This window comes from Chelonia mydas, chromosome 1 (genome assembly GCF_015237465.2).
Source record: "Chelonia mydas isolate rCheMyd1 chromosome 1, rCheMyd1.pri.v2, whole genome shotgun sequence".
NCBI lineage: Eukaryota > Metazoa > Chordata > Testudines > Cheloniidae > Chelonia > Chelonia mydas.
In genome coordinates, this window is record NC_057849.1 from 124,599,852 (window position 1) to 124,626,078 (window position 26,227).

The following is a 26,227-nucleotide window of genomic DNA, read 5'->3' on the forward strand; positions in this document are numbered from 1 at the left end:
ATCCTGAATTGTTTCTTACAATTGTGAAATTATTATTGTTGCTCTTTCAGAGAGCTCTCTAGAGTGGAAATGTAAGGTGTTCTTTTCTTCATGTTCAAAGAATCTTTCTGAAACGATGATCTATTTATAGAATGTTAGATGCAGTACATGAATTTTTCATCTCTTGAGTTATATAAAGGTAGAACAAAAATGCGTTCATTTCACACACACACAGCTGCCTCCACCTTTCACACAAAACAAAAATGCCACAATCTTCTCTTTCAGAATTGACCATAGCATTTTAGAGTGGGAATATGAATATTTTCACCACTCATTTTACCCAGTTGTAATTATACCAAGCACAGACTGACCTCAAGATTTTGGAAAAAGTCTTCACAATTATTTTGTCTCCTCTCCACCCTTCACTACCCGGGGGGGCGGGCGGAAGAATCACTATCAGTAGAGATTGCTATTGATCCAGGAGCCCAGCTGCTCAGGATAGTGACAGCTATGCATGGATCCTACTTAAATATATAAATTGGCATATTTCCTTTTAAGCCATAAGGAATTGGACTCCCTTTATCAGTCAGAGGTTTGCCTAGAGAACCTAGTTAAGTGCCAGGTTATTTACTATCTACTCTTTCCTCCCTCCCCACCATTATTTATCTACAGAAAGAAGAGTAGTCAACAACCTTGATATAAAATAAGGACAAACACTCATCACTTTACCTACTTAAAAAAAAAAATAATAAGACCAAAGATGCAGGAAGTTTCCAAGTAAACGCAATAAAAATAAAGGGGCAAATGTTTAATAAAATTCACTGTCCTAGGAGTTGTGTGCATATTTTCCTGTTTATTCCTTTCTTCCAGTTACATATCCACATCTCGCGTTCCAGCCATCTCCATAACACTCCCACTCTTATTCCCACTGTTGTCGTCTTTCTTTGAAAGACAGCGTCGCCTTTCTTCTCCTACCAACTTTCATAATCACATCCACTTCCCTGCTCTTTCATATTACTATTTCATCCTCTAGTCTTCTATTTATGTCGTTTCTGCTCCCCAGTGTCTCATGTGATCTTTGCTCCCTTCTATATTTCAGTCTTCAGGGTCCACCCAACCTTTCCCCTTTGTGTGCTCCACGCACACACTTTGCATTTATAAAATGTAATACCTTCCATCTGACCTCTATACATTTTAAAAACTAGTTTAGTCTGAGCTCCCCCGAGACATTACATCATAGAATATCCGGGTTGGAAGGGACCTCAGGAGGTCATCTAGTCCAACCCCCTGCTCAAAGCAGGACCAATCCCCAATTTTTGCCACAGAACCCTAAATGGCCCCCTTAAGGACTGAACTCACAACCCTGGGTTTAGCAGGCCAATGCTCAAACCACTGACCTATCCCTCCCCCGTGTTCTTACTCTCATTTATTATAATAAAGAAATATTATAGGCCTGATTTGAAGAGGTACTATACACCCGAAGCTCCATATGAAGTCAATGGGAGTTTCAGGTGTTTGGTGCTTTGAAGAGTCAGGCCATAACAAAGGATTTGGTAAGTGAAATGAATGGGATTTAGGTGCCTAAATACCTTTTAAAAATCTGGGCTTAAGTGACTTGCCAAAGGTAACACAGGGCTTGTCTTCACTACCATGCTTCAGCACACATGGTGAAGACATGCTATGATAATGGGAGAGCGCTCTCCCATTGACGTAATTACTCCACCTCAGCAAGAGGCAGAAGCTAAGTCAGTGGGAGAGCGTCTCCTGCTGATGTAGTATGGTGTAGACACTACTTTAAATCGATGTAACCTGCGTCACTCAGGGGGGTATTTTTTCACATCCCTGAGTAAAGTAAATTACATCAACTTAAGCAGTAGTATAGACAAGCCCCCAGAAAACTCATTCTCATTTCCATTCCTTAAGTCCGAGGCCACTATTTCTCTCCTTTCATTGCTCCTCCTTAAAAGATTATGAGAAAGTAGTAACTATCCCATTGCACTTAGCTATCAAATAAACAGTTTTGTTCATAATATGAACCTCCAGATTTAGCCACACAAGGAATACCCCTCAGATGCACCCCTAATCCTTTGGATCAGTTCCCTCAGCACTTTAAAGGAGATTTCAATGTCCTCAAAGCTACAAAAGAGGTTCTGCCAGAACGGGCACAATGATTTCTGATGTGCTCCTGGTATGCAAGAAGGATCAGTTGAGACAATTACCTTTTTTCCCAAATCAAGCTAAGCAACTCCTATAGAATGGGAGCCCAGATACAAGCACTAGCTAGTTAAAATGAACTTTGAGCATTAAAGTAAGGGCATCAATCTTTCAATTCACTTGAAAGATACTATTTTTCCCCCTCAGGAAAACTGAAATTTATTTCAATCTTGTAACTAAAAAAAAAAGGAACTCTCACGCTTCCTTCCCATTTGAAAAGCTTATGTGAAATAATACACCTTACTAGGTAGAATTTTACGTACAGACCTTGTTTTCGGAAAAGAAATACCACCTTAGGTCAAGTCTACAATTCATAGGGGGTGTTTTTTTTAGCCATATAAACTATTTTGATTAGGGATATGATTTTTTTAAAAAACCAAAACAGTTACACCAGTAAAAGCCATAATGTGAACAGTTATACTAGTATAACTATACACCAGTATAACTGCATCCACAATAGGGGGGTTGAATAGCTTTAGTTATATCTGTACAGTGAATGCTGTGCTACTTTCTAGTGTAGACAACCCCTTACAGCAGGAACACAAATTTTGTTTCATGAAAGTTAATTCTTGGTGGCTTTTTCTGGCTTACCACTCCAACAGCTAATAAAACGTGCATAAATTGTACTGTCCATCCCCCCTTCCACTCCAGACATGCTGTATTTCACAACCAGCCTTGAAAGACAATCCGCTTGTTCTCACATCTTATTGCTCTGAAGGGAAGACTCAGAGCTCTGGGGAAGTAGAAAGGTAGGTTAGATGGGGCTCTCTGTCTCCCCATACTTGCTAGGAATCAATAGGTTTGAGTCAACAACTTCCTTGGTGCTCAATTTTTTTTACAAAGTTCTCTGTTCCAACTGAACGCCATCTCTCTATCTCCTCAGGTTAAGCATAAACTTTCCAATTGTGACTTACCATTTTACGGTGGAGAAATCCGTAATGATACATCTCCCTCTTATGCTTATGTTTTATTTGCAAAGGGAAGGAGTTATCCTACCTTTTAAACAATTAATCTGTCTGCAGCACTAGTATGAGCTGGATCTGAGATTATTCAAGCATTCACACCACAACTGACACCTTTGGGTAGCTTTGCTGACAACCATAGACAGGCCTAACTGCAGAAATTAAAAAGACATTAAACTATATCCATTTTCCTGGCAATGCAGGATTATTCCCTATTAGGGCTGTTGATTAATCGCAGTTAACTCATGCAATTAACTAAAAAATTAATAGTGATTAATCACAGCTTTAATCACACTGTTAAACAATAGAATGCCAATTGAAATATATTCAATATTTGTGGATGTTTTTCTATCTTTTCATATATATTGTATTGTGTAGTAATTGACATCAGTGTATGATATTTATTATAAATATTTGCACTGTAAAAATGATAAACAAAAGAAATAGTATTTTTCAATTCACCTCATACAAGTACTGTGGTGCAATCTGTCATGAAAGTGCAACTTACAAATGTAGATTTTTTGTTACATAACCACACTAAAAACAAAACAATGTAAAAACTTCAGACCCTACAAGTCCACTCAGTGCTACTTCTTGCTCAACCAGTCGCTCAGACAGACAAGTCTGTTTACATTCCCAGGAGATAATGCTGCCCTCTTCTTATTTACAGTGTCACCAGAAAGTGAGAACAAACATTTGAATGGCACTGTTGTAGCCAGCATCGCAAGATATTTATGTGCCAGATGCACGAAAGATTCATATGCCCCTTCATGCTTAGGCCACTATTCCAGAAGACATGCTTCCATGCCGATGACACTTGTTAAAAAAAAATATGTTAATTAAATTTGTGACTGAATTCCTTGGGGGAGAACAATATGTCCCCTGCTCTGTTTTACCTGCATTCTGCCATATATTTTGTGTTATGGCAATCACGGATGATGACCCAGCACATGTTCATTTTAAGAACACTTTCACTGCAGATTTGACAAAATGCAAAAAGGTACCACTGATATTTCTAAAGATAGCTACAGCACTTGATCCAAGATTTAAGAATCTGAAGTGCCTTCCAAAATCTGAGAGGGACAAGATGTAGAGCATCCTTTCAGAAGTCTTAAAAGAGCAACACTCCGATGCAGAAACTACAGAACCCAAACCACCAAAAAAGAAAATCAGCCTTCTGCTGCTGGCATCTGACTCAGAGGATGAAAATGAACATATATCAGTCCACACTGCTTTGGACTGTTATCAAGCAGAACCCGCCATCAGCACGGATGCACATCCCCTGGAATGTTTTTTGAAGCATGAAGGGACATATGAATCATTAGCGCATCTGGCATATAAATATCTTGCAACACCAGCTACAACAGTGCCACCAGAACGCCTGTTCTCACTTTCAGGTGACATTGTAAACAAGCAGCATGCAGCAGCATCACCTGCAAATGTAAACAAACTTGTTTGAGTGATTGGCTTAACAAGAAGTAGGACTGAGTGGACTTGCAGGCTCTAAAGTTTTATATGGTTTTATTTTTGAATGCAGGTTTTGCTGCACATAATTCTACATTTGTACATTCAATTTCCATGATAAACAGATTGCACTACAGTACTTATGTTAGGTGAATTGAAAAATACTATTTATTTTGTTTTTTTACAGTGCAAATACATTTAATCAAAAATAAAGTGAGCACTGGACACTTCGTATTTTGGGTTGTAATGGAAATCAATGTATTTTAAAATGTAGAAAACACCCAAAAATACTTAAATAGTATTCTATTATTAACAGTGTGATTAATCGCATGATTAATCGAGATTAATTTTTCTAATTGCTTGCCAGCCCTCTTCCCTAGTGTATTCTTCAGTGCTTTTCCTTGCGTGACTATTCGCTAGATCTCACTGTGAGGAAGTCTTCCCCAATATTCCACCTACATTTTCATCCATTCCAGGACATGGAGATTGGATTAGCCTTGCAATGATGCTCTCTAGCATAAATTTTGAAGAGTAACTGTTATGGGGATTAATTTCATTTTGTTTTATATCAAGGGAACTTCCCTACCCACACACATTTTCAAATACAGTCAAGTCCATAGCAGGAGCAGGGAGGGAGTCTGAGCTTGCCACATACCAATTAACTACTTTAATAAGATTAGTAGGCAAAGGAAATTTAACATTAGGGGGTAACACTGTACTGAACCAATACACATTTCTTTTCTTCACCAGTTTCTCAGATTTTACAAATCTTTCTTTCCCACAAACATTTGTTACTCTGTCTGTATCCTGAAGACCCAGTCTGTGCATGTTTTAGTCATCTCATACTCCTAGTTTGGAGGAGGAATCTTTCCTTTTGTGTCCTATTTTCCTTTTGAGAAGAGAAGGGTTGTTCATTTCTCCCTTTTATTATTCACTTACCAACCCATTAAGAACAAGGACCCTCATGGAAGAAGCCCTTCTTCTGGCCATGTAGGGTTTGATTTCTCTCTCTCCATAATCTACCAATGCTGCTTCTTCAATTACCTGTGGAACAATCCCACAGTAAAGTATTGAAGGAGCAACGGAGAAACTGACACACACCTAGTTATTTTCACTCAAATTGCTGCTGGGTCATAGCAGATTATTCAAGGACAGGTGTGAACTTGTGTGAGAAGGAGGAGAGAAGAGGAAGAAGGAAGAAAGAAGAGGAACAAAGGACAAAATAAGAAAAAAACCAAGGGCTTGTCTACACTAACGCTTTACAGCGCTGCAACTTTCCTTATTTAGGGGTGTGAAAAAACACACCCGAGTGCTGCAAGTTTCAGCACTGTAAAGTGCCAGTGTAGACAGTGTACCAGCACTGGTAGCTACTCCCCTTGTGGAGGTGTTTTTGTTTTTTAAACTACCCCCCACCCCACCCTCTTCCTGAGCACTGTGCCTTCTGCTATCAGAGGGCAAATAGAAATTTTGCCATGGCAGCCCTTTAACGTCGTTAGTGAAGACATGCCCTAAGTCACTTAACTTAAATACAGAGGCTTTGTCTTGAAGATGTGAGAATGCAACAATGAATTCAACCCTCTACAACATTATATGATTTTTTTTTCCTTCTGAAACCTACAGAGCTAAAATGTGTTTGCAAAGTAAAAGCATGGAAGAAACTATCAACTTTCCTTGAGATTGGGTAGAAAATTTAAAAACAAAAATCACTCTAAAAATGCATTATACAAAGTGATGTTATGTTTGGATTGTTGAGCAGCCAGCCAATATCATCTTATTGTTTTCATTAACTATTCAAGAGAGACTTCAAAAGTTTGATTTCTTTTTTTTTTTTTTTTTACAATGGCTGTTACAAGTTTTGGTTCCTGTGGAAAAAAGCTTCCACTAGTATTAACCAAAAAAATTGTACACTGACATACTAAATCAGAACAATAGCTGTTACTGAACAGACTATACCTATAGAAGAAATTACTAGACTTACTTGTATAGAAGCAGAAGAATTCCTACACTAGTAAAACAATAGATTTTGCCAGTGATTTTGTTTTGTTTGCAGTTTTATTTTGATCCCCCCCCCCCCATTTTTCCATGCTTACACAATTAAATAAGAGTCGGGGGTTATTTATAACATGCAGTTTCATCATACCACAAAATTTTAGTTTAGAACACTTCATAGGGATGTTTGTTTAAAAGCAACTTTGTTCACTGTAATTGTTAAATATTGTGGGAAGGTTTCCATTGCTCTTAAGGTTTTACAAAAATGGTTTACAAGTTTTAAAGTTAAGCAGTGTCTCTTTAATAAAGGCTCTGAAATTCATTACACAGTGTCAAGTTTTTTGTTTTGGTTTGTTCTTTCAATAGAAATTTTCTTCTTTCATTTCATCCCTCCTCTTCCCCACCTCTCCTTACATTCTCTTTTTTTCCTCTGTATCCTATTTCCTTGGCCATATGTTATACTCTTTGGAAAGAAAGTATTTCCTTTCCCCTACCCCTCCAGGAATGAAGCAATCACTCCTTTCCCTTCATTCTGTTGTCTTATTCTACCTCTTTATCTGACTTTTTCATCCCTTTGATAAGGCTTGGAAAAATTTGGCATATGCTATAGAAATGACAACACAGAAAAAGCTAGACAGCTCCACTGCAGAAGTTCAAGGAACAATCCCCAAGCAACTCCAGCTGTTGGGAAAAGGAGAAGATGCTGCAATTCCTCCCAGATTGATTTCTCTACATTCTCCTTAGGAGCTCCAGCTTTTGTATCAAACAATGATTCATTAGTGTTAGAAAAGGATGAGGAAGGATGATCCAGCAATTAGGGAACAAGCCTAGGACTTAGAAAACTGGGGTTCAGGTCCTCGCTATGTCACATACTTTCTATGTGACCTTAGGCAAGTCACCGCTTAGTTTCCCTATCTATAAATGGGAATAACTATTTTACCTCATGGGGGACAAACACATTAAAGATTGTGAGGTGCTCAAATAGCCACTGAAATGGCCCCCATTATTGTAGTAAGACAGTCCAAAGGACCCCAGATGCTCGTCTCTTCCCCTTTCTTCCTTTCCCATACACACACCCCAACAAAGTCAGAAATTCCTGGCTTTCCTCCCACACAAATGACTCCCATGTTCGCCTCTGACACCAGGCATAGCTTTCAATAACATCAGCAGACTAAAACTGACAATTCTTGACACAATTTTACTGAGGTTCTAAATTGCAGTGGTGAAATTAACCCTAGTATTGTTAATTTCACGCTGATGATGGGGAGGGGGAGAAGAGGTAGGACTTAAAAAAAAAAAATCTATCTAGTTAAAGCAGTGTAAAAGACTGTATGAATACACAAAACAATATGAACCTGGATTATATTGCTTTAACAATGTAAGGAACAGGTTTAAACTAAATACCCATGATCTTCTGCAACGGTTTAACAAAATCAGTTTTAAAACAGATTTAAGTTAAATCACCTCAACTTTCATTTTTAAACAAGGCCCTAGGGGTCTTTACACCAACAGATTTGTACACTCTTCTCGCCTTCCTCTCAAGTTTTGTAGTTTCTGCTGTAGCACTTCAGTGAAGATGTTACTATGCCAACAGCAGAGTTTCTTCCTTCAGTGTAGTTAATCCACCTCCACAAGAGGCACTGTAGCTACGCTGACCGCAGAAGTCCTCCCGTCAACATAGTACAGTCTACACCAGGGGTTAAGTCAGTATAACTGTCACTCAGGAGTGTGGATTTTTCACACCTCTGAGCAACATTACACTGATGTAAATTTATAGCATAGATCTGGCCACAGATGAGAGTTGGCAAGCTGGCTATGAATACCCAAGCAACAGCAAAAGGAGGGCAACAGGAAAAAATAGAAGTGCATTGTCAGTGCATTGCTAAACAGTAGGCTGCTGCTCCTACACTCTTCTCCCCACCCCACCCCCTTCCTGAGCACTGTGCCTTCTGCTATCAGAGGGCAAATAGAAATTTTTGAAGGCAACCCCCTCCCTTCACACCTCCATTCTATCAGCATTCTTTTCAGAATCCCAACTTTCCATTTTCTTAAGCGTTCAGAATCACCTTATAAAAGTCTCTGAAAAGATAGGTTTAGAAATAATTCTTGTGCCATTTTTTGCTTTCCTTGTTATTTCTAGGGATATTTGCATGACAATTATCTTTGTCTTAAGAGTTAGCCTTTTCCTGCAGTTTGTGCCCCACTTGGGGGCATAATCCTCTGTGATGACAACTGTTTCCACAGCAACTAGTTGTGATGTCACAAATGAGATTAATCACTTCCAAGGGAGTGCAGCAGGGTGTTGTATGCAAATATATCTCTATTAATAAGACTTGTTCACACTTCAACTTTTAAATATTAAAGAAAGCAATACATCTTAGGATTGGCTAATGTGGTTCATATCAACTATAAAAGTCTTAAGCCATTCTACAACCATTTTTAAAGAACCATGTTTAAATCACAATGTTGATTAAGAATAGTTTTAAACCTCAAGTGAGTTTTGGCTGCACAATATTTATTTCTATCCAGATTAGGGGGTTTGCAGCATTTGCTAGAGAGTAAGTCCATCCAAGAAATCAGACTTTTTGGCATTCTGTTGGCAAGTATAAATAAAGGTTTGGTATGGTTGCATACAAAACCATTTGAACCTAGTACAAGAACATACAGATTTACACATGCACACGCTCTCGGAATATTGATATTAGACTAGATGCAAATACCATTCAAGTTACTGTAGATGTATATGGAGTGTCAAATGTTGAAATAAATGCTACTATTTAACACACACTGGAACGGCGGTTCTCATAAAAATGGAGATCTAGATAAGGTGTGCTAGAAATCAAAAGATGCTACTTTACCTTCTTCCACAATTCCATTCAGCATAAAGGTTTTTTGCACTAGTTACCAAGAGGGCAGTGTGGATTTAGGTTGTGAAATATATTTAACTGGGTGTCAGTCAGCCTGCCCTCCTCAGTGGCCCACAAACTGCATTTAAAACTATGAATTTGTATTTTAACATGTTTCAGAGTAGCAGCTGTGTTCATCAGTATCCATAAAAAGAAAAGGAGTACTTGTGGCACCTCAGACTAACAAATTTATTAGAGCATAAGCTTTCGTGAGCTACAGCTCACTTCATCAGATGATTTTGGTGAATGTGCTAAGGCTAAACCATATAAAACAGTATTACAAAAAGAATGTACAGTGTGCCATTGAACACCGATTGTCCCACCCCCACACACAGGCCCAAAATCACGTTATTGACTGGTTCCATTGTGACTCACACATGATTATACAGCCAGCAATATCCAGCTCATCTCACTTCTGTTTTTAAACCATGCCCCAAACCCTTTTCAGTCTGAACATAGTTTGTATCCACACTACAGTGATGCCTACTGAGCTCAGCTGGAGAGCGTGTAGTGGAGTAGGAATGCTGCAATCTTAAGGCTATGACAAACTGAAAAAAGAACATCCACAGTAATGCACCAATTCATGCTAACTATAACTTTCATTCAAAAAAATGGGTCTAGTGAAAACCGCTTTCAAAGGTGGCTGAAGTTCAAAGCAATATACTGTTCTGAGATGAACAGCTTGTGGTCTTATCAAAAAAACAAAACAAAACGGCTTAACTCTATGCTTAAGATAGACGCCGAGCAAAATACTTGTTATAGACACATAAAATATCGCAATTTCCCACAGTGTCAGTAGGTTTTTCAGTGGGTGGCACCTGCCAGCCATTACACCGACATTTACAGAGCTCAACTCTGCTGTCTCAGACACGGCACCTCCAACGCTCAGGAAATACCCAGCAGGCACTGAAGTCTTCAGAAAGCCACGGGAGAGGAGCCGGGCAAGGCTGGAGCCGGCACGGAAGATGCCCCCTGGGGACCAGCCAGGGAGATGGGACTGGGCGGAGGGGAGGGCACAGGAAAGAAGTGGGCCAGAGCTCTGGCTTTGGAAAAGGGCAAAGCGGTGCCCCTGGCGGCTGCGGAGCCAACAGCTGGTGCCCGGGGCGCGCCAAGCGGCATGGCCGGAGCCCAGCGCCCGCAGCCCGGGCTAGCTGCCGGGTACCCGGGCAGAGGGACGCGGCTCCTTTGTTCGCCCCAAGGGCGCAGTGGCTGCGCCCCAGGTCCCCCCGCCCCCACTCACCCACAGTCGCCAGGGTCTCCAAATCCTCCAGCTTGCCGGCGTGGGGCTCGGGCGGCGCCGGGGAGCCGAAGCCCGCGGGGCTGGAGGAAGGGGCGGGCTGGGGCTCGCCCGCCCCCGCCGCCTCGCAGCCGCCGGCGCTTTTCGGCCCCACTTTGGCCTTCACGGCGCTGAGCGTCTCCATGGGGTCGGGGGCGCGAAGTTCGCGTCTCCGGAGCCGGCGCGGCGGCTCCCCCTTCAGCAGCAGCAGGAGCAGGGGCGGCTGCCCCGCCGGGCCAGTTCCTGGTTCAGCCTCTCAGCGGCTGCCGAGCTGCCCAGCATCGCGCCCCCGCCGCCTCCCTGCCCCGCACCACGAGCAGCAGCGGCAGCCGCCCCGGCTGCACGCCCTGCCCTGCTCCCCGCGCCGCCTCTCCCGCCTCCCGGAGCCGCCGCGTAGACAATGGGCAGCCCGGGCGGGCGAGGCGAGCGCGGAGCCGCACGCGGGGCGGGAGGAGGCGGGGCGAGCTTGGGCTTCCTGCAGCTGCGGCACAGACAGTCCCGGCGAGCGAAGGAGGGAGGGAGGCGCCCGCGGCACCAGAGCGTGGTCTCGGCTCATCCCCGCCGCCCTGCACAGAGCCCGCCCGCCTGGCCCCACCTGGGGGGGACACAAGGCGCCCTCGCTGCGCTTCCCCCACATGGGGGTGGCAGTAGCAGCAGCGGGCTGGTGCTTTCAAAATCCAGATGCCTGCCCCGCCCACACGTTTCAAACTGCGGCTCTTCCTCCCAGCCGGCGAGCCCCACCCCCAGGGACACCTGAGGCCGCCGCTCAGCCTCTCACCTCCCCCGCCACCTGGTAAACCAGGCAGGACTGGGCAGGTTCGGGGGGCTCCCCCTGCGGCGCCTCGGCTGCTAGTTGGCGTCTCAGCCCCGCGCGCTCCCCGGCTTCCACCCCGCCTCCAGCCCAGAGAAGTGTCTGGGAAGAGAAAAAGTTCTGATCGTGTAAAAGCGTGGCAAGGCGGAAAAGAGCCAGAGAGCGGCGAATCTGGCCCTGTCACCCCAGTAGCAGTGTCCCCCATAGACGGCACCAAGAAGGATCGCTGTCATATCTGCCACATTGGGACAGCAATCAGTCCTGCTAGGCACTGCTATCCCCACTTTCTTTGCTTCGCAAGTTTGCATATGGTGTTAAACGATTGCATAGTGTTCAGTGGCAGACATATTTAACCCCTGACATGCTTTACGTAGGCGGGGGTGGGGGAGGGGGGGAGGTGTTGCAATTAATGTTCTCAGACATGGACTGGAAAGGGCCCTCTCCTCTCTGGATGGCACAGGGTTAAAATGTTTGCCTGCAGTGGGTACTATCAAAGGTACAAACATTTCCTGTTACAATTGTGTTAAAGCACTATGAAAAATTAACAAATTCATCCACATTCGAATACACTATAATGTATGTATAAACTAACTACTATATAATAGTACTTGAATTGGATGCAGGTGACTACACAAGGTGTAAGGCAAAGGCAGTGAAGAATTAGGCCCATTGCCTTTCTGTAGGAGTAGACCTCAACATTGATGCAAAAATGGTTACTAATTATAATAAAAGTAACTTTAGGTTATTACAAACTTTTCTGCACGTTTGCTGAATTTATGTTGTTATTTTTATAGACATGATGCTGCTTATTAATGTAATAAGCCACTTTCTTATACAAATATTGATATTAATTTGTAATTAATTAGCTACCTGCCAATGCTTAAGCAACTCCTTACTATAAGAAGAACTTCTACAAGGATTAGTGGGGTGGGGGGAGGGGATACAATATCTTCTTTGATGACCATTTAAGTTTAAAGACTCTCTTAAACAATAATTTGTTTTAAAAAGATTATTTTGAAAGCTGAAAAACCTTTACATGGAAAATAGGCATGTTTGGACTCATTTAAAAAAGAATTTCAACTCGTATTAAACCCAATAGAACTAAAGGGATCTCAAAGTGAACTGAATAAAAGAGTTAAAAATCTAACTTTAAATATGTCCTGAGAAATTCCCACCACAGACAAAGTCATTTACAACTCTGCTACATATGTATTACCAGACAGCATCTTCAGCTCATGAATATGCAATCAAGACCTTCCCAGGAAGGTGATGAGGTAATCAAAAGGTAACAGCAGTTGATATTTGAGCCCAGTCTTCCACCCTCAGTGAGACTAGAGAAAGAGAGCAATATAAAACTCTGAATTGAGAGACCAATAGAACAGCACTTTCATCTGAGTACACGCTTCTCAACTTAGCCTGTTCATCTCATCTCTACAGGTAAGCAAAATAGCAACAAGGCAACTAAATAAAGAAGGTGACAACACAGCATCAAGATGAAGCAACCACGCAGCCCAGTGTTGTTTCTATGAAGTGATGACATCACCCAGACTTCTGAGATGCAGTTTGCAAAACCACTGCCAAGGGATTAGATGTATTTTTTTCTTGAAGTGGTTTTAATGGAATCTTGAAATGCCATTGTAATTTAAGATATTAAGAGTTTCTCCTTTTAAACACTGGACTATACTCCTGAAAAGGAGAAATAAGTGAGTCTTGGTAAACAAAGAGAAATAACATTTGATTTGAGTTTAAGATTCTTAATATTAATTAGTTGACTCCTCAAATGGCTTTAAAACACATCCAGTACTCACACACCTGTCACTAACTGGCTGACCCCAGGCAAGCACACATAAGCCACAAGACCCCCAAAATGGTAACTAGCCACGGGGGCAGGGTAAATCAATGTTCCTGGACCCTGCTGTACACTGGGCATGTGGCTCTTGGGGAGAGCTAGCACTGTAGGGTGAGCCTGATAATCATTCCTGTCCCCACACTTTCCACAGGAGGTGATCATTATGGAAGATATCTCACTGCTGAGGGTGAGCAGGGAATCAAGGGAGGGTCTTCTCCAAGCCTGTGGCTTCCGCCCTATGCAGCTAGCCTGCATGCAGCAATGGTTTTCCTCTGCCCCGCCCCCGTGACAGCACAGTGGCACGGGAAAGTTACCGTTAATGGGGCAAGAAACAAAGCAGGTCTGCCAAGGAAACTGTGGGAGCGGTTTGTCCAGTATCTCCACGAAAGTTTCCTGGAGATCTCTGAGGGAGATTCCCAAGAACTGCGGGAATGTATCAACAGCCTGTTCCGCCGCTCAAGCTAGGCACATGGTGGGAGACACGCCTGCTTTCTGCAACCCTCCTGCCCCCAACCACTGGCTTCAGCAATTCCCAAAATCAGATCCACTTACCAGGGGGCCTCCTCTCCTGTTTGCGCTTCACCAAGATCCGACTGCTTTGTGACTGGCTAGGCTCCTCCGGGGTAGAAAAGAACTCCTGACTGCATGTCTCTCTGGCCTCCAAGTCATCCTCTGCCTTGGTTCCCCCACCCCCTCTTCATCCAAGATCGCCTCCTCCTGGCTCTTGACTGGCACATGAGCCAACAAAGTATCCACAGGGGCTTACGCAGTGGATGTGGGGTCACCACCGAGTATCACCTCCAGCTCTTTGTAGAACTGGCAGCTCATGGGTGCAGCACCAGAGAGGTGGTTTGCCTCCCGTGCCTTGTGGTAGGCATTCTGCAGCTCCTTCACTTTGACCCTGCACTACAGTGTGTCCCAGTCATGGCCCCTTTCCATCATGCATCTAGAAATCTGTCCATAGGTATCATAATTCCGATGGCTGGAGCACAGCTGTGAATGCACTGCCTCCTCTCCCCAAATGCCAATGAGGTCCAGCAGCTCGGCATTGCTCCAAGCTGGGGATCGCCTGGTGCGTGGAGCAGGCATGGCCACCTGGAAAGATGCGCTGAGACCACTGCATGCATCACCGAACAAACATGAAGGGGACTTTCAAATTTTCAAAGGAATATACGGGGAGGGGCTGACGGTTGGTCACCTGAGGGCAGGGCAGTAGATTCAAACTGAAGGCCAGAGAGGTGAGAACAGGCATTGTGAGACATCTCCCAGAGGCCAATCACAGCACTGTAATCACCACAGTGTCTACACTGGCACCATAGTGCTTTAGCCCCAGCGCAGAAAGCTCTACGCCTCTCGTCAGGGTGGGTTTTTTTTAGAACGCTGCATCCGCGCAGTTTCTGCGCGCTAAGTGGCTTGGCAGTGTGTACACCTTGGGAGTTCAGCGCTCAAAGCTGCTTTACTGCGCATAAACTTGCCCCTGTAGACAGGGCCTTACTCTTCAGGGCAGGATCTGTCACCATATTATGTCCTTTAATATCATCTTTTGGCCAGAACTTGCTCCATTGTGGTCTTTCAGCTGCCCCCCGTAAACTGCTTGCTTTCACCTTTTGCAGCTTACCCTTCCCTGGAGTGTGTCCCATAATCATGGCTCTTCTAGCAAGGATAGATGCCATATGTTTTCACTTTTACCTTGCAGGTCCCTACAAGTAACATTTTTATCTCTTCTTGGAGACAGAAGACTTATCACCTAACAAATTTCTTAGCAAAACAAGTATTTTTGTTTTTGTTTTTAAAGTATAGAGAAAAATAGATTAAGGAAAAGTAAACAATTCCTTCAACACATGTTAGGTTTTACATTTCCTAAATGCTACCTAGTAGTAGGCTATTTTCAGTTTCAGTTCCACACACAGATGAATACAGTAAACTGACATTCCAAGTAAAGCTCCCTCTGTGATCCATCTGGTTCCAGCTTATTCATTCTGTTCCCCTAACTTGCCTCTCTTGTGTGTGTCTCTCTGTCTGTCTCTCTTCAGCGAGCCAAACTTCTTGCTGGTTCAGTGACTCTTCAGATGATAAATCGTTAACCTATTTTCTAATCCTCCTCTGTCTCAGGAGACTTCCTGTTAGGTAAGTACCTCCTATCTCCAATCCAGTTTTAACCTGATCTAGGAGAGTCCAGGCTACTCCTCAGGTGCAATGGTACAGAAGATTATTGCTCCGTTGTTTTGGTGGATGGGTCTCTCTGGCAGGTGGGGAGAACAAAGTCTTCCACTGTCCACTCCTATGACATATGGATTTCTTACAAGGAAAAGAGTTTGTTTTACTCACACAACTTGCCTAGGTATGAGTATCCTTACAAAAAACATAAAACTAATAAACAATGCCATAGCTTCACCTTTTGTCACAGTGGCTGACAATGTGGCCCTGCGCTCAGTTGGAATTCCTAGGCACTACAATAATTAATAAATACTACTTATATTATTTTTATGTTTTTTTTTTTAAGAAAACACGTGACTGGGCAAGTTGTGTGAGGTAAACAAACTCTTTTTCTTCTAAGAAATCCACCTGACATAGAAGTGGAAGAATATGTTCCACCCGCCTGCCAGAGAGTACCCATGTGCTACGGAAATATGATAGTTACTATGGTGAACAGCCATTTAGATTATGCAAATTGATCTATACATTTCTAAGACATCCATCATCAACCTAGTATTAAAACATGATGATGTGTAAAATTTTCAAAAGTACTTACGTGGCTTAGGAACCTCCGGGCATGTCTGCATATTGGGGGATAATGTGCATGACAGGTGTCTGATTTCTAAACTGCACTAATGTGTTGCACATTGATTGATTGGTCCATGTAGACCTTGCTGGTGCAAATTAATAGCTCCCTAACACTCATTAATGTAATACTGTTTGAAACACCACTATGTTAAAGCTAGGGTGACCAGATGTCCTGATTTTATAGGGGCAGTCCCAGTAGTCAGGGCTTTTACTTATATAGGTGCCTATTCCCCTCCACCCTGTCCTGATTTTTCACATTTTCTATCTGGTCACCTTAGTTAAAGCACAGTGGGGAACTTTTTGTACATACCAGACTACATGGACTACATGGACTAATGAATGTACAACTCATAAATGCAGTTTAGAAATCAGTCAGCCATTGTGCACATTACCCCCAACATGTAGATATACCCTAAAAATCATTGGAAGTCTAATGGCTCCTAAGTGCCTAAGTCACTTTTGAAAATGAGATTTAGACTCCTAAATCACATAAGCACTCTTGAAAAAAAATTACCCAGTCTCTGAATTTTCTACATGGGGAAGTTGTTCCAGAATAAGGTAGGCTACAAATTTAAAGCACAATAGCTATTCTGTAATAACTCCTCAGTGTACATTTATTCTGAAATAAGAACAGCCACTGGGAGAACTATTGCAGAATAGCTATTCCAGTCAGTTTCCTTGTGTTGATGAGCTTTAATGAATGAAAAGTATTTTTAAAAGAATGAAAAATAATAGGGTGAAACCAGATACCAGGAAGAGATCAGTGTGTGGTCACCTAAGAGAAGAACTAATAAACAAATTTTTTAAATAAAAATAAAGTCATGGGAATAATAGTACTACTAAACTTTACTGCCCAGTCACCTTGCTTTTGTATTCTTTCCATCAAATATATGTTTGCATATTGTATGATTAGTTTGCGTTCTAATAGGGACCTAGAATGTGGGCCTGATTCTCCACTGTCTTGCACTTTGTGTAGTCGTTTACTTCTGTGCAAAGAGTTTGTAAAATGTTACCAGCATGATCTCGAGAAATGACTACACCAGGCAGCTGAGAATCAGGTCCAGGTCCTCTTACTCTCTGAAAAGTGTTTAGTACACTTCAGTTACTGTATAAAAAAAAATGCTATTGTTTAGCAATGGTCTGATATTTTTTTGCCATGAAAATTTATCTTCTGAAGAAGGAAACCAAACAAAGGGAACAGCTGCAACAGGAGAGATTGAGAGAGCCCCACCCACTATAACCAATAGCCTGGTGGTTAGGGCACTTACTGAACCCCTTAGCGGGGATTCAAGTTCAGATCTCCTACACCCCAGATGAGTTCCCTAACTACTGGGCTATTATGTGTAAGAGGGCCACTACTCCTTCCTTCTTGTATGTTTGAATGGTCTCCTTGTGAATTTAGTCTGAAATCTCAATGTTTTGTTTTGATAAAGGTGAGATGGTACTTTTTGACATTTCAGATCTTTTTTGTTTTGACCAAAACAATTCACCATAATTGACACAAATTTATTAAAATATTTGAGTTGACCCAAATCCGCATATTTTGGTGAAAAAAATTTGCAGTCTATCTATGGAGATACAATTTTCTCTCCGCAATACACAGAAGCTGTAGAACAGCTGGGAAAAACAATGAAAGAAAATAGTGCCAGTGGCAAAACTCCCTTTGAATTCAGCCATGCTGGACCAGGACTCTCCTGTAACCTTCAGGGGTGATATCCACGTCTACTTTCCAAGCCCAAATAGTTAGGCTCTGTGCAGGTGAATAATGGAGGTGAAATGAAAGCCAAGCACAGTGCCTGTGACCTCTATTCTATTCTGTAAAACTGGGACTTCTCATCTGAGAAAGGACTACTTGAATAATAGGTTGTAGTTTCAAGCCCTGGGAACATACTGTCTCCCTCCCTTGCTCTTTACATAATACAAAACACACTAAACTTGTGTCAAAAACTCTCAACCACTTCCTGAGATTTTTCTTTATTTTAACAACAACAAAAACCTAATTTTGAGCAGGCTGTTTATAAGGGGTTTCACTTATTTATTTCTCTGCATGAAGTACTGTCTCAGCTCCTAGTTCCTTAAAGTGCAATGCAAACCCTAGTATCCTTCTGTATTGAAGCTAATGAGACCTACTTGGTCTTGCTGCTTGGCTGAGTCAGCAGGAAAGTATTGTATCTCCCTGTAGTGTCCCAGAACTTGACATCCTGTCACAATCCCCATTTTTTTCCATTAAGGATACAGTATGGTTATTAACTTAGTAGTAAGACTAGTACTGCTGGATTTAAAATTGTGTTTATATTTTTTGAAGCAACAAAGTTCACAAGCAGAAGAAAACATCTCAGTCATTTAAAACATGAAGAATAACACTTATTTACTAGTTCATTTTTTTTAACTTTTAAAATATAGCAGTAGACTCAGTGAAATGCAACCATGCCATTCAGGAGTTAGGAAAATTAGTTACACCTTGTTATTGTCTTCTTTGATGGATCATGTCACAGGATTCACACGCATGGCTCTCAAACCTCCAGCACAAGACTAGCTTCAATTCCCAAAGATAAAGAGCTTTGAAAGGCTGTGCCTCTCGCATTTACCCTCACCTCCTTCACCTACTCCAACAAGGGGAACATTCTAAACCTGCCACATAAGTGCCATAAACTTCCAGTGCCTTCAACACTCAGGGGTTTTGGTGGTTGTTTTTTCAGGAGGATTTTTAAGCAAAAGGCTAAAGTATTAGCTAATGGTAAAATAACTCCCTCGCTCTGGAGCTATGGTATAAAACAAACACATTTTTGCAGACATACCAAAATATATATACACACAGAGCCTCAGGAATGAAACAGCAAATTGAGTGGAAAGGGGTGGGTGGGTAAATGAGAATCCTGTGAGATCAGATCTTCAAAGAACCAGAATTACAAGGTAAGTAATTTTCCCTTCTTTAAAGATATCATCATCACAGGACTCTCCCTCTTTGAGAGACATCAGCTACAGAGATGCCCCCAAGTAAAACAAAGAACAATCTACACTGCAGTAGGTAGCAACTGACAAATTCCTACCCCCCCACCCCCCACCCCCCAAAAAGCAGCAGACATATAGAAAGAATTGGACCCAAGCCAAGCTTTTTCCTTCCAATGACTGTGAGGCATAAACAAGGTGTCCTGAGGATAAATGCTCATGCACCCTCTTCAAAGTGCAGGCTTGCACTATCAAATCCCATTCTCCAGAGTAGGGGATATCACTAACCAGAGTCTAGAGTCAAGAAACCCTTTTTGCCTTAAAGGGAAAATTCAGGACGAATAAAGAAGAAATCATCTCCCAAATCTGGCTAGCTATGGTCATACTAGAAACAGCCAGAGGGATCTCCGTAACCATCATGTGACAAACTGACTGTCAAGGGCACCAGAGGATGTACCACTCACGTGTCAGGACTGGAATGTTCTACCTGCTGATGTGCAGAGACTGCAGCTTTGGGAGTTTTGGGCCAGACTCAGCCTGCAAGCTTTAAACCCAAAAGTAAGGATTGTGTGACGGTGTCTTTCACAATTCAGGGCAGCTGCACCTGTACTTGTATTCCCCCTCCATTTTCGACCAAGGGCACCCACCCTAGGCTCCTGGCTCCTCAGCTGTCACCTCTCTAAGGCAGAGACCCACATCTCGCTCCCTCCTGACTGCACAGTTGCCTGCCTTTATTGCCTAAGCATGCCTGCATCTGTGCTTTGCTTTCTCCTCAGAGGGTATAAATAGTGTAATTGCCCACAGCTATATTACTACACAGCCCTTTTGAAGCAAACATGTTTATTTCTAAAGTGAAAGCATTACAGAGGAAACATTACAAACAATAAGAGAACCTCCATGCCTGCAAATAAGCTTACCCTAAATCACTCCCAACTCCAACAAGGATTCTGGCAGGTGATCAGTCCTTCAGACCCAACAAAGGGGTTTTTCTTTGGCTACAAGTTCATAACAGCTGTTAGCTCAGAACAAGCATGCCATTGAATCTGTGAATCCTCTTTTTTGCAGCTAGGGGCTTTGATCTTCAGGTAATGAGCAGACAGTGGGTTTGTCCTCCAGGTGTACCTTCAAAAGATTGGGTCCAGAGTTGGGAATTTACATTCACATCCTCCCAAGTATTTCCTAGGAAGCCGACTCAGCTTTGTTTGTCCCAAAGGTTCCTTCTTGCCTTGTCTGGCACATTGTTTGAAATAGTCCTCTGAAGCTCGTAACACTTCCCAGGGTTTATGTTGGCCACATCTCCCATCTAGTTACATACAATTCCACAATAATACGTAAACTTTCTGTTTTTAATACAATGAACTCCAAGGCTACTTACACTTCATTCAGGAAGGTTTTTAAAAGATATTGCAATATCTGTCAGTGTCTTTAAAGTAACCCTCCTTATCATAGGAGACAATGCAGTCTAGTGGAACGTGGACTGGACTGGGAATCAGCCAAGTATTCCTGGACTATGTCATTGATTTACTCACTGTGTAACCTTGGGCAAATCTCTTCTGTAAAAGGGGGATGATACCCCACTTCTCAAAAGTGCTCCGAAATCTTGAAAGGGCTATGAAAGTGCTAGGTATTCTTATTTATTTTTATTTTATGAAAACAACAATAGTTAAATCTATTATAACTACATCTTAAAATAAAAAAGTAGGGGGGCAGCAAAAAGAAAAAAATCTATCAATTGAATATAAAAATGATAATCACATTTTAATTATCTGCCACTGACTTCTGATGCCCTGAAATAATTTATTCTTTGCTTAGTCTGTTCTCTGGTATCAATTAGATTAACCATAAGCGTAAATCTGTAATTACATACTTAACATTGTAACATTCCAAGCTGGTCTGTTCTCTCTTTTCATTTTTCAGCGTCACTTAATTTAATTATCGGAACATCAGACAAGAAAGATGAAAAAATCTTTAAAGTATTTTTCTTGAAATTCTTTTGATTTGGAGGAAGTCAAGAAATTTTTTTAGATCTTTTAGAATTCATTTTTGTGTTCTTAAGTATGATACAAGCTTTTATATTTTTCACAGTTCTTGCAATACTAAAGATCTATATTTCTTCCAGTAAGTGCAATACATGTTATAGCCATCAATATTTTTGGCTCCTGTTTAAAGGCCCCAGTTCAGCAAAGCACTCAGGCATGAGCTTAACTTTAATCATGTGAGTTATCTCAGCCTTATTCAACAAAGTATCTAGGCACATGCTTAAATTTTAACAAGTACTTAAGTCCAAGTGAAATCAATGGCTTAATGCTTTGCTGAATAAGGATGAGATTACTTATATGCTCAAAATTAAGCATCTGAAGTGCTTTTTCTGAATTGGTGCCTAAAAAGTGAGGTGATCTCTTAGTTTAAAAATGAGTACATTCTAAATTATTAAATTAAAAGACCAAGTTCAAGTTCCTTTTTGCTTTTAAGAAGGAGAGATTCAGAATCAGGATTTGTAGATGCTCTTCCCCACTCTGCCACTGCTTGGCTATGATCATCAGCAAGTCACTGACATAGTGGTTTGAGCAATATAAAACCCACCATATAAACATAACTGCTACTCTTGGGGGAATTCTGCGCTCCAGCGCAAGTGCTGAATTAATATCCCCCATAGACTTTTCCCCCCTGCACAATAATTGATTCTGATGGAAAGGTGAAAGGAAGCTGCAATTACACCTTTCACCCACCAGGGGCTAATGTGGCACCAGAAGAGAAGGCGGAGCAGCCAGCTCTGGAGAGGGAGGGGGCAGGGGCTGCCTTCCTCACAGCGCCCTGCCTACGGGGCCAGGTGAGAAGGTATGAGATGGGAGGGGGGACAGACAGAGCAGGGCACCTGGGGCTCCTCGGGGTGGGTCAGAGGAGCTAGTGGGGTGACAACATTGAGTGAGGGGCTGAATAGGTTTGGGGGTGCAGGGCCACATGGGGACTGGGAGGAGTGGGGGTGCAGGGCCATATATGACTGAATGGGACAGGCTAGGGGTCAGCCAAGGTCTGCATGGGAGAGGTTCTCCAACTTCCTAACAATCCCTCCTCAAAAAACCTGTTCCATACTTCTCCCACCCACACCCAAGAAACCTCCAGATTCACTTCCCAGCAATTACTTCCCTCTCCCTTAGCTCCTCCATTACCCCTGACTCCCCCAAGCCTTTGCACTGCTCTGAGGGGTGCGGGAAATAGTATATGTATTTTGGTTAAATGAATTACTCAAAGTTCTGTATTAGTTTGCCTAGATTCCTTAATCTATTTGTCAAAAAATATTTTCTGAATCTTTTTTGTTGTCAGTATTGTTACAGACATACTTGCTGACAGGTATTTTGAAATAAATTACCAAAATAATTGAAACTGGAGTGATTTTGGCACAGAATTCCCCAACGAGCAAACTGCTTAATCTCTAGACCATGTCCAAGTGCACACCCTACATTAATTGGTCAGATTCTGTCTTGCAGATGGCAGTTGTGCCATTGAGGGACTTAAATGTGAATTGAATTATTATGATTTTATGATATTATGACAGTTTTTGCTAATTTGTTTTGCATTTTGTTAATGGGTCAGAAAATGTTGACAAAATATTAAAGGAAATTTTAACTAATGTTCTTGTTAATTTTTTCCTACAAAATTTTCTGACCAGGTTTAATTTTGTAATGATTTTTGTTCTGATTAGCAAAAAAATATATATATATTTTTTTAATCCTCTGCTGAAGAAAGACCAAGTCCTTCTCTCTCTAAGGGCTAGATTCTACCAACTTTACTCCCAATGAGTAGTACTTTACTTCAAAAGTAGTTTTATTAATTGCTGTTTCGGTCAAGAAGTAAGGTACTAATCATTGTGAATAAGGGCTTGTCTACATTATAAAAAGAACTTGTGTTATAGCAAGGAATAATTAACATGAATTAACTAACATAAATATTAAACACTCAGGGCTAGATTCTCTTTTACGCTTAGTCCCCTTTACACTGCTCTGGAATAGTTTTAGCATACCATACAACAAGAGATATATATTAAAAAAAAAACTTAAAGAATCCATACTCAGTAAATCAAGATATTAATGTAGACAGTTTCAGCAACATATAAACAGACCAATAGCTGACTGATTTTAAAAAATACCTGGCTATAAAACAATCCTGTTATATTTAATCCCCATTCTCTGCGCTCTGTGATGATCATGTTTTCAGTATTTGTCTTTGTTGTGCGTCAATGGATCATTACTTTGGACAGCTGAAATAAATCACTTATTCCCAGTTCTGTTACGGGACACTTGCAGCAGTGCATTTAAAATGCCTAAGCCTGATACTCCACTTGGTTAAACTGGTGATCCGCCGTTGTTACTCTCCAGCTTAGAACAAAAACATTGAATTCATAGGTAGGTGATAGAACTGGGGTCCACATTATCTCAGGAGACAGACAATTGCATACAGTTGTCATTTTCTCATTGCAATTACCTTCAACCCCAGGAAGAATGAAGGTGATAAAGGCATGGATCACCGAAGGAAGGTCTTCATCTCAGAGGAAAGGAAGCGTACAGTCAGCAAAAGATTGAGAATGGTATTTCTAGCTGCACTGACGACTCATCCTGAGCACCATAATAATCATTAGATGCCTTCAGTAAAGGGTGATGCCAGTGTTCTGGCAAGTTTCCCAATATGTTTACCTCTTCCTACCATCATCACCTTCCTTCATCCATGCATTTAGTTCTTCAAGGCACCATGGCATTTTGGTGATGGCAGAGACTTCATAAAAAAGCCTAGATTCACTGTTTTTTCCCCCTTCTCTCCATTAATTGATAATGATATGAGCTGATCATTAAAAGATACTTTTGTAAGGCCTGATTCAAACCTATTGAATCTTTTACACACATTTTAAAGTCTGTACAGATGTCTTTAGAAAAGATGTACTTATTCTGTTGAGCTTCATATTAGGGACAAGATTCTGCTGTTTGCTTTTAACTTCTGTTGTTTCAGTGGTTCTTTCTTTTTTTCATGTTAGGTACATTTTATTATACACTCATTCAAATGGCCTATTAAAATATATCTAAAATATTGTAAACATATCCATTTTATAATGCTTTAAAATATTGTCATTACCTGGAGACTGTTTTAATATACTGACGTGCATTTAAAATATATGCCTCATCATGAAAGCTAGAAAATTCTGAAATAATTTGTCTGTTTTAGACATTACTGGGCTATTTTACACATGCCTGGAGATTCTTAGCAGAGAATTCCCCTTGTGTATGGGGGAGTCTCAGAAGTCTCCTACCCTGGAATAAGGAGGAAGAAAGAACACACTAGGGTGCAAGAGGGGCAGGAGGAGATGTGGAGAAGCAGAGCTCCATGACACCTCACCCAAAGATGGCATAAGGTCAATTAATCTCCCTAATGCTCTAACTTCTTTCCGCTGGGCCTTGCAGTTGATGGTCATAGAGCCACAACTAGCTCTCTGCAGCTGCCACTCTCCATTATAAGTATAGGGTCCAAACCTGGTCACTTTGAAGTCAAGGGAAGTTTTGCCTTTGATTTCAGAGGGTGCATGATTCAGCCCACGGTGCAGACCACTGAAAATTAATAGCATACCTTAGGAAGGGATCAGGATTTCACTGGTTTCCTATTGCAGTCAGTTAGGATTTCAATCTTGGCTTTGCAGCTCAAGAGGGAGATTGTGCGAGCGAAATCACAATCGCCCTCAGAGTCCCCTGCTGCTCCAGGAAGAAGTAAACTGTCCTTTTGCAGCGTAAGTGCCTTGAAGCAGCACTGTTCATATACCACCAATACATGCAGAGGGCAGAACCAAGGCTATACTCACTGTTTATCCACCCCATGCATCCCCTTTGCAGAACCTGTATCCCCTTTTCCTGTGCTACCTAGTATAGGGGTATAAGTGCTCTGCCTGATCCTGCTTCCTGCTTCCATCTAGTGAGCCTTTGCTCATCTTCATTTACAGGGTTTGTATATGTTACATGATGTGTCTATGACTGATTTTTATCAAATGCATTTACATTTACTCTTTTTTCCATATAAGTGTTGAGAGCTTGCTGCTATACTGTTCTCAGAACTGCCTGGGCCTCCCTGCCTATTAACTAGAGCTGCTGGAAAAAAATAGAGCCTTTGTGAAAATTTTTGAAATAGTTTTATTTCTGCGGGTTTCAGAAATGAACAGTTTTTCATTTATTCAAAATGTTTTGATTTTGAACATTTTTTGTTTGGCTTTCTTTCCCCTTTCTCCCTCCTCAGCCCCCACTGATCCGTGGGAAAAGAAAAAGAACTAAGGGAGGAAAAGTTCAGGGAGGAGGAATAAACCAAAATGTTTCCATTTTCAGGTTTCTTGTGGGGAGGGAGATTGGTTTTTTAAGGCAATTTTTCAGGAAGAAGACGAAAAAGGATTTTTTTTAAAACTAGTTTTAGTATTAACTTTAACTTTGCTAGACCATAAAGGACAGCTTATGCTGAAGTCCTCTGCAAATCTTTGTCTGCCCAAAGTCTTTTTGTGGCTTTATTCTTTTTCAGACACTTTGCTGCCTTAACTTTTTAACAGTGGTGCTAGTTTCATGCTATTGAGTGGCTATGTTTTTTATGTTGTTTATATATTGTGGGATTCTTATCTGCTTCTGTTTTTACACACCCTTTGATCAGCAGCCAAGCTGTCTCCTTGTTCAGAACAAGGGTCATATGTCATGACGATATTAATAGAGCTGAAAAGGTTATTGTATTGGAAGAATCTGAAGAGCTCTCTCATAAAACTATACTGCATGGCTATATTTTGTACAACATCTTTCATAAAAACTGCCTCTCAAGCTAGTTTACAGCATGTTATAATATAACCACAAATTTAAATGATAAATAGCAGCAGAGGAAAATTAAAAAGTTATAGGCAAGGGAGAAAAGGAGATATTTTATTTGAAAGTTAGAATGAGATGCAGAGTCAATACAGTGGTGTGACAGGAAAGCTGTTCCAGATGGAACTGCAAGGGAGAAGCATTGGTGACGATCACTCCAGCCTGGAGAGAT

At 41.6% G+C, this 26,227-nt stretch overlaps 1 protein-coding gene and 1 long non-coding RNA gene across 2 annotated transcripts in view; one reads left to right on the plus strand and one right to left on the minus strand.

Moving 5' to 3' along the window:
• Positions 1-11,289, minus strand: part of PRKX (protein kinase X-linked) — a 122,250-nt gene extending 110,961 nt beyond the window's left edge. The window contains exon 1 of the mRNA XM_037899761.2: positions 10,755-11,289. Coding sequence (XP_037755689.1) covers positions 10,755-10,935 — 181 coding nt within the window. The 5' untranslated portion in view covers positions 10,936-11,289. The remainder of the gene's footprint in view (positions 1-10,754) is intronic.
• A 287-nt stretch (positions 11,290-11,576) lies between these two features.
• Positions 11,577-13,337, plus strand: LOC122462108. The gene is made up of 2 exons (XR_006284463.1): positions 11,577-12,097; positions 13,039-13,337. It is a non-coding gene; the product is annotated as an uncharacterized LOC122462108 (long non-coding RNA).
• The last annotated feature ends 12,890 nt before the right edge of the window (positions 13,338-26,227 follow it).